We start from the raw sequence: 8,356 nt of genomic DNA, 5'->3' as shown, positions 1-8,356 counted from the left end.
AAAATGTTCCGTGTTTCACAGGAGTCTAAACAATGAAACTCTTTTTATCATATTGATTGTGGTGACTATTCAATTCACATTTTCCACTAAGAAGGTACTCTGCAGAGATTTGCCACAGGACATATTCCTCCCCAGGAAGATGAAAAAAGGAGAAGAAAACCATAATGAAACATATTCAGATGCAAAATGAGTTTAATCATGTAAAGTCAAGCAACATTCAGCAAACAAAAGATATATATATATTTATAAAAGAGAAAAAAACCAAATGTTTAACCCATTGCAAATGAAAGACAGCAAGAGAGATTCCACTTTGCCTCAAGTCCTGAACAAAAACCTTCCATTGATCATTTTAAAGTACAGAGTTATAACAAGACAACATGAAATTCAAAATCACAGAGAAATGGAAAGTCATCAAAAGCAGGAATTTCAAGAAGAAGACATATTGGCCAAGTGCCCAGAAAGCACCTTGCTTCTCTCTCTCTTTTTCAGGGAGGGAGAGGAGCACTGAACTCATCTGGCAACCCTGGCCAGCAGCTCCACGACAGTCTGACACCTGGCTTTGGGCTTCCTGGTTGATGAACTTCCAGCCTGGCTTTAGCAGGGCAGGCACCTTCTGCCGCAGTAGCGACCACCAAGACCAGAGAGGCTGAAGCCCCCAGAGTTGATGGGCACTCCCTCCTCACTCAGGATGCTGCCAACAGCAGCAGATGCTGAGGATCCCACGGCGGTGTTCTGGGGGAAGGAGCTGAGGATGGGTCCAGGCAGGGTCACCACCACGGGAGAGGGCTGGATCACCACACGGGAGTCCTGGCACTGCCTGACACAGGCCTCGTTGCAGCTGTTGGCCAGTGGGGTTGGCCCACAGGGACGGCACAGATCATAGCAGGACATGGCTGTGGGATGGAGGTGGACCTGGGAGAGAGGGCAAGGACAGCACAAGCAGTGTTAGAGTGATAGCCTGCTTGGCAAGAGCAAAGACACAGGCTGGGAAGCTGGGACACCTTCTGTAGGGTGGCAAAGATCCTCAGTAGGGAGGAAGATTTCTTCTGGAGCTGAAGTTCCCAAGGAGGCACAGAAAAAGTGTAAGACCTTCTTCCACCTCTCCCAAGTGGAGAACAAGAGGAAGAAACACAAATAACCGAATCAAAGAGAAAGGCTGCCAGGAAAAGCTACCAAAAAGCTATGGCAAAGTTGAGGCCAAAAGAGGAGAGCAAGATAGAAAGCAAAGACGCTTGCAGCTCACCTTGCTCACCAAGGAAGAGAAGGCAAGAGAAGTGGATGAAGGAACCTGCTCTTGGGCTGACTTTTATACTGGTCCAGACTGCCCCAGGCTCAGAGACACCCTTTGCTCATGTAAAGTGTTTACCAACAAGCTCATCTTGCATGCAAAGCACCACAATTAAAGAAATGAGGACAGTGCTTACATTCCCTGCAATGCTGCCTTTTCATTTCCCTGTTTGCGACGTAGCCATTCAGCAACAAACCTCCTTTCAAGTGACAATATCAGAGGACAAAATTATTACATGAAACATGACACAGAAGTATGATTCTATTGCACAGTACCTGAGCAAGGAAAATGCACAGACAGTAGACAGGTGCAGCCCAGAGTCCAGGTCAACCGCCAAGCTCCTGGTGGTGAAGCAGGACTGATATAAGGCAACACAGTCACTCCACGCATTAGAAGTAGATCCCTGGATGGTAACCCAGGCCACAAAGCTTATCAATTGCTGACAAGGGCCGTAAGAACCAGACAGGACCAAGCACAAACTGGGCATTCCATTCACAATTGAGGATCTGGATCAAGGGGGTCAAGCATACACAAATGTACTAAAGAACAAGAAGCTCACATTCCTACTGCTAAGCTGAAGAAAATGGCTCAGTACAGAGCTTAAATAGAGAAGTGGGTTAAAGGGAGGTGGGGGGACTGAGAGACCCCAGGTGAGGCTCATCACAGCCGTTGGCCTGGGAGTTCCTGCACTCAGGCCATTGATGTGCAAGAAGACGAAATCTCTTCTGCACCTGGAACACAGCACACCAGCTCCATCTATGACCACAGTGTGGGTGGAGGGACTTTTCCATCAAGAAAGCAAGTTTGCATTCATTGTATGTGTGCAAAATCTGTCCTTTCTTCTAAGCATCCTTTCAATCCTACCCCTGCCCCAGAAAATCCATGGGTAGGGTCTCCTGCCAGACCTTCATATTCCCACATATAATGCCCAGCAGCTTTCATTCAGAGAAGACAGAGCTTTAGTTATGGGGAAAGACACTGTAGGTGTTGCCACTACACAGGGCACAGCACAAAATGTGCCCATAACTGCCTGAAGCAATACTGGGGACCAAAGGGCAAAACATCAACTGTGCAAGACTAGAGGATGAGGCAGGAACGGACAGGCAGCTCATCATCCCCTAGATCACCTGTTGTAGTAGCAACTATTATATCTCAGAGGAGTAGGCCACACCACCTACGTGCCAAATCCATGCATGGGCAAGGAGATTTCCCTCCCTGATCTCAGTGGATTTGCAGTTCAGGGCAGAATAGGAAAAAGACATAATGGATGCACCCTGGAGGATTTCTTCATTTTGTCTTCTAGTGTACAAGAGACTGAGAAGGACTTCACTACAGCTTTGTGGACAACAATCCATGTACACTCCCAGTCAGTGACTCTGCAGGTCTAACATAGCAGTGTACTACAGAAAGGGGCCGGAGGGGCAAGTAGACACAGTCTAGGGGCAGAAGTGGTGGGTTACTGTTTTTTTTTACATCTGAACATGCCATACACACATCTACTGGCCATGGAAGGAATTGAAGGGGTTTGATGCAAAACACAAGTCTTTTGTTCAGGACAAAGGGATGTGTGTGACTTTGGAAGGACAGTGTTAGATGCAATTATGTCATCCAAGTGGCAACTTCAGTCAAACACCCCATCCCAATCTCCCAAGAAAAATGGAAACCACAGCATACCTTCACCCACACCTTTCCCCTGTATAGCATTCCCTTTTTGCCTGCCCAGCTTGGCTAGGCATCCCAGGAGGGAAGAAACACGAGGAGACTCAAGCTACAATGCAGCATGAACTTTAATGTCTTTAAAGAGAGAAACAAAGCAGTGCATCCTGGAAGGGATGCCGTCCAGGCTGCTACAAGGGCACCTGACAGGCAGGCATCCTTCACAGCATCAAGACAAACACCTTCCTCCCACACCCATGGGGAGAAGGAGATGAGCAGGAACCCTTTGTGCTTGCTTCAGGATGAACACATGGCACAGGACAACAGGAGGCAACAGGGACTCATGATGCAGAGAAGAAAGCATGAAAAGAAGATATCAACTGGCCAAGTTTCCAGACAGGACAGGCTGGCACCTTGCTTCCATACCTCCCTTGCAGGAGAGAACAAGGGTGCTCAACCCATCTGGGAATCCTGGGCAGCAGCAGTGTCCTCAGTCCGGCACCTGGCTTTGGGCATCCTGCTCCATGCATTCACTGGAGACATACAGCCTGGCTTTAGCAGGGCAGGCTCCTTCTGCCACAGTAGCGACCACCAAGACCAGAGAGGCTGAAGCCCCCAGAGTTGATGGGAACTCCCCCCTCACTCAGGATGCTGCCAACAGCAGCAGATGCTGAGGATCCTACGGCGGTGTTCTGGGGGAAGGAGCTGAGGATGGGTCCGGGCAGGGTCACCACCACGGGAGATGGTTCAATAATGACCCTGGAGTCCTGGCACTGCCTGATACAGGGCTCGTTGCAGCTGTTGGCCAGTGGGGTTGGCCCACAGGGACGGCACAGATCATAGCAGGACATGGCTGTGGGATGGAGGTGGACCTGGAAGAGATGGCAGGGGAAGCACATTCAGCAGGCAGGGAACATATTTACAGCCTATGCGGTCAGAGCAAAGCAGAGGCTGGAGAGCAGGGACAATCTCAGTAGGGAGGAAGCGAGATCCTGGACATGCAGTCCTGAAACATCCACTGAAAAAAGTTGTCCCCCACCTTCCATTGTGGTTGCACAGATCCAAGACTCAGGACACAAAGAGAAAGGAGCTCAGTGATACAGCAAGACAGAGGAGGAAAGGAGAAAGAGTGGGAAAAGGCAGTTGTATCTCACCTTGCTTACCAAGGAGGAGAAGGCAGGAGAAGTGGATGAGGGAGCTTGCAGTTGGATTGGCTTTTATACAGGTGCAGGACAGCCCAGGCACAAGAGGCAGTCTTTGAGCATAAAACGTGTTTACCAAGAAGCTCATCTTCCAAGCAAAGCATCGCAATTAAAGAAATGGGGACACTGCTTATATTCATTGCTATGCTGTCTTTTTGTTTCCCTGTTTGTGACATGCCCATTCAGCCACACAGGCTCCTTTCAACAGACGCTATTAGAGGCAAAAATGTTTCCAAGGGAAATGACAAGTCAGCATAGGCATATGATGCAGCCACTGATGAGGAGTGTCCTACCTCATCAGGTGAAGCCAGACTCTTGCCTTCAGGGGCTCACTTTAAAGTGTTCCTGAAGCTTGTGGCTCATCTCCTTCAACCCTGAGGCTTCCGCCTGGACACACACACACAAGGGTTGCCTTCATCAGCCAGTCGCTCTTGTGCTATGCACACACACTCTGTATTATGCGTTACCTTTCTAGGCAGGGCACCTCTACTATGGGGTTTAGACTCTCTGAGACTGAGCTTTGATCTCAGCAGTTGTTCTTCCTCTTTTATCATCTTCCTTCTCTCCTTCATCCCCACTTGCCTTTAACAGCAGACTAGCAGTGCCTATTCATCTCCCAGCACTCTTTGCTGGAGACCACTTACAAAGTCGGATACTCCCCAGTGACCAATGTACGTGCTGGTAATCAGTACATGCCCATGGCCACAAACTAAATCACAAGTTTTACCTGAAAATGAAGAATTTCTTTAACAGAGCACTGGAACAGGCTGCCCAAGAAGGTTGTGAAGTCTCCCTCTCTGGAGACACTTCAAATCAGCACAGTAGCATTCCTGTGTAACCCACTTTAGGTGGCCATAACTTGACAAAGGGGTTGGACTGGATGATCTCTAGTGGTTCCTTCCAACATTAATAATTTTGGAATTCTGTGGTTCTCTGAATCTGTGTTCTTACTGCTCGTGTCTTTGACACTTCCATTGTAGCCATGCAGACAGCTGGCAGACCAGGCATGGCTAAATACCTGTCAGGATTTCCACAGGACATCCAGCTCTGCTCACCAGCAAGCAGGGTCCATAAATCGTTGCAAGGCCAATCGGAGTGTCATGGCACAACAGATGCCTCCTACTCTACCTGAAGCACAACCTGAACAACAGCACAAAGTATTGCCTGTCTGTGATGGAGGGACTGAGAACTGAGATGGTGGGGTACCATTCCCTCAGTCTTCCCAGGTTGGGGGGTGATTAGAGGGACAGAGGAATCACTGCTTGACACCTCTGTGGGTACAGTCTGCACAGCAGCTGAGTGGGGTCTGGGGACGATTTGAAGCACATCCGCTTCAGAACAGCTGTTGTTCAGGACACATTGACACACACAGAAGAACTCCATATCAGCTAATGCTTCTGACCACAAAACTGCTTTGGTGGGGCAAAGATGATTTTCCTTTTCCCTTTCAGCCCTCCACAGAGTTTCCAGAACATGTCACTGATGCTGCCCATCTCTTTCACAGGATTTCCCGTGTGACCATTCTCCTACCTAAACGATTTTATACAACAGTGATGAACCCATCCCCATTGTGCCAATATCCAGAGAGAGGTTACATCTCCTCTTTGATGCCCTGGCTAACATTACTTTTAGTTCAGGGCTTGGAGGAAGTACTTGGAGGAGGGCAGAAGCTCACATGCAGAGCTTTGGACAGGTGACTGTTAGCTTGCATAGAAATGTCTTCCATTGGTTTATCAGAGGCAGTATCCAAGCTATCGTGGTCCTCACATGTCTATTCGGAGAGCTCATGGCAAGTTTTGCATGCTGAGACTATACCACACTCCCCTCCATTACCACATCTCTCTTCAAGTGACCATATCCCTTAAGAATACTCAGCTCCTCCAAGCACAAGCCAGATCAAACAGTGAACCTTACCCATTCACTCTCTTCCCCTCTAATATATTCAATTTTCCCCAGCCCAGCTTGGCTGGACATCCCAGGAAGAAAGGAACATGAGAAAAACTCAAACTACAATGCAGCATAAACTTTAATGAGTTTAAAGAAAGAAACAAAGCAGTGCATCCTGGAAGGGATACTGTCCAGGATGCTACTAGGCCACCTGACAGTCAGGCACCCTTCACAGCAATGGGACAAGCGTCTTCCTTCCACACACATGGGGAAAGGGTGATGAGCTCTCTGCTTGCTTGAGGATGAACCCATGGCACAGGACAGCAGGAGGCAACAGGTACTCATGATGTGGAGAAGAAAGCAGAAGAAGAAGATATCAGCTGGACATATTTCCAGACAGCACATGCTGACACCTTGCTTCCATCCCTCCCTTGCAGGAGGAAATGGCATTGCTCAACCCATCTGGGAACTCTGGCCAGCAGCAATGTCCTCAGTCCGGCACATGGCTATTTTTCCTGGTCGATGCACTCACTGGATGTCCAACCTGGCTTTAGCAGGGCAGGCACCTTCTGCCGCAGTAGCGGCCACCAAGACCAGAGAGGCTGAAGCCCCCAGAGTTGATGGGCACTCCCTCCTCACTCAGGATGCTGCCAACAGCAGCAGATGCTGAGGATCCCACGGCGGTGTTCTGGGGGAAGGAGCTGAGGATGGGTCCAGGCAGGGTCACCACCACGGGAGATGGTTCAATGATGACCCTGGAGTCCTGGCACTGCCTGATACAGGGCTCATTGCAGCTGTTGGCCAGTGGGGTTGGCCCACAGGGACGGCACAGATCATAGCAGGACATGGCTGTGGGATGGAGGTGGACCTGGAGACAGGGCAGAGGAAACACAGAGATCATGTCAGAGGCAGCCTGACAGCCTGCTCAGCCAGAGCAAAGGCACAGGCTGGGGAGCAGGAACAATCTCAGTAGGGAGGAAGAGATATAAGGGAACTGAACCCAAAACGGGAATGAAAGCCAAAGACCTTTCCCTGCCTCTCATATTGGTGGCTAAGAGTCTAAGGTCAGGAGCAGGACAAAGGACCAAGACTCTCAGCAAAAGATATGATAAGCTCAGAAAGGAAATAGTTTAAGCAAAACAGGAGAGAGGCAAATTTGGTTGCAGCTCACCTTGTTCACCAAGAAGAAGGCAATAGAAGTGGATGACAGAGACTGCAGTTGGCCTTGCTTTTATACAGGTGCAGGACACCGCAGGCACAGAGGCAGTCTTTGAGCATGAAATGTGTTTACCAAAGAGCTCATCTTACATGCAAAGCATCACAATTAAATAAATGGGGACACTGTTTATGTTTCCTGCAATGTTTCCTTTTCATTTCCCTGTTCATGATGTGCCCATTCAGCCACACAGGCTCCTTTCAACAGACACTATTAGAGGCTAAAATGTTTCCAGGCGAATTCACACGTCAGCATAGGAAGATGATGCAGCCAATTATGAGGATTTTCTTACCTCACCAGGTGAAGCAAGACTCTTGCCCTGCAGGACATCACTTTAAAGTGTTTCTTAATGTATGTGGCCCATCTACTCATAACCTTGAGGCTTCAGCCTCGACATACACACACAAGGTTCAGCTCCATCAGCCACTCACTCTTGTGCTATGCTCATGCCCTCTGTATTAGGCATTGCCTTTCTAGGCAGGGCACCTCTGCTATGGGGTTTAGACTCTCTGAGACTGAGCTTTAATCTCAGCAGAATTTGTTCTGCTTCATTTGCCATCTTCCTTTTCTTGCGCATCCCTCTTGCATTTAGCACCTCTCCTGGGTTCAGCTGTAGCAGTCGTTTTTCTCCTTTTTAGTAGCTGGTGCAGTGCTGTGTTTTTTACTTTAGTCTGGGAGCAGTGCTTAGTTCTTACAAAGTAATGTTTAATCTGATCAAGGACTTTCTGAGTCTCATGCTCTCCTAGGGAGGAGGGGACGTCAGAAGGAAGCAGAGACAGGACACCTGACCCAAACTAGTCAAAGGGGTATTCCATACCACAGCATGTCATGCCAGTATATAAACTGGGGAGAGTTACTAGGAAGGCCCAGATTGCTGCTGGGGTCAGATTGGGTATTGGTCCGCAGGTGCTGAGCAATTTTATTCTCTCCCTTTGTTATTTCCTTTATCATTATTATTATTGGTGGTAGCAGTAGAGTTTTTTTATTATACCTTACTGGGCTGCTCTTATCTCAACCCCTCAGAGCTACACTCCTCCCCATCCTTCCGGGAGCCAGGGGAGAAAGAATGGAGTGAGCAAGTGGCTGCGTGGGTCTGAGTTTCCAGCT

General features: G+C 48.8%; 2 protein-coding genes and 1 pseudogene across 3 annotated transcripts; all 3 read right to left on the bottom strand.

Moving 5' to 3' along the window:
• Nucleotides 1-283: 283 nt before the first annotated feature.
• Nucleotides 284-1,748, bottom strand: LOC133215444 (feather beta keratin-like). Of its 2 annotated transcripts, none has more exons than XM_061359473.1 (2): nt 1,564-1,748; nt 284-912 (listed from the first exon to the last, which is right to left on the bottom strand). In XM_061359473.1, the coding sequence occupies exon 2, from the start codon at nt 889-891 to the stop codon at nt 595-597; it is 297 nt and encodes a 98-aa protein (XP_061215457.1). In that variant the 5' UTR covers nt 892-912; nt 1,564-1,748; the 3' UTR covers nt 284-594. The 2 variants fall into 2 exon arrangements, with proteins under 2 accessions (XP_061215457.1, XP_061215458.1); XM_061359474.1 differs by lacking the exon at nt 1,564-1,748 and adding an exon at nt 1,244-1,304.
• A 1,678-nt stretch (nt 1,749-3,426) lies between these two features.
• On the bottom strand, nt 3,427-3,795 carry LOC133215557 (feather beta keratin-like). Its single transcript, XM_061359627.1, has one exon. The coding sequence runs from the start codon at nt 3,793-3,795 to the stop codon at nt 3,499-3,501; it is 297 nt and encodes a 98-aa protein (XP_061215611.1). The 3' UTR covers nt 3,427-3,498.
• A 2,788-nt stretch (nt 3,796-6,583) lies between these two features.
• LOC133215556 (feather beta keratin-like) lies at nt 6,584-7,311 on the bottom strand (annotated as a pseudogene).
• Nucleotides 7,312-8,356: the final 1,045 nt, after the last annotated feature.

The sequence above is a fragment of the Neopsephotus bourkii genome, unplaced genomic scaffold (genome assembly GCF_033783945.1).
Source record: "Neopsephotus bourkii isolate Nb327-2 ecotype Australia unplaced genomic scaffold, CSIRO-AGI_Nbou_v1 NB_989, whole genome shotgun sequence".
In the NCBI taxonomy this organism is placed as follows: Eukaryota; Metazoa; Chordata; class Aves; order Psittaciformes; family Psittacidae; genus Neopsephotus; species Neopsephotus bourkii.
The sequence above is the reverse complement of the archived record's forward strand: the minus strand, read 5'-3'. Positions and strand labels throughout refer to the sequence as shown.

Excerpts from the sequence above, each read along its gene's own strand:
- LOC133215444 (XM_061359473.1), bottom strand. The coding sequence starts at position 891 with ATGTCCTGCTATGATCTGTGCCGTCCCTGTGGGCCAACCCCACTGGCC.
- LOC133215557 (XM_061359627.1), bottom strand. The coding sequence starts at position 3,795 with ATGTCCTGCTATGATCTGTGCCGTCCCTGTGGGCCAACCCCACTGGCC.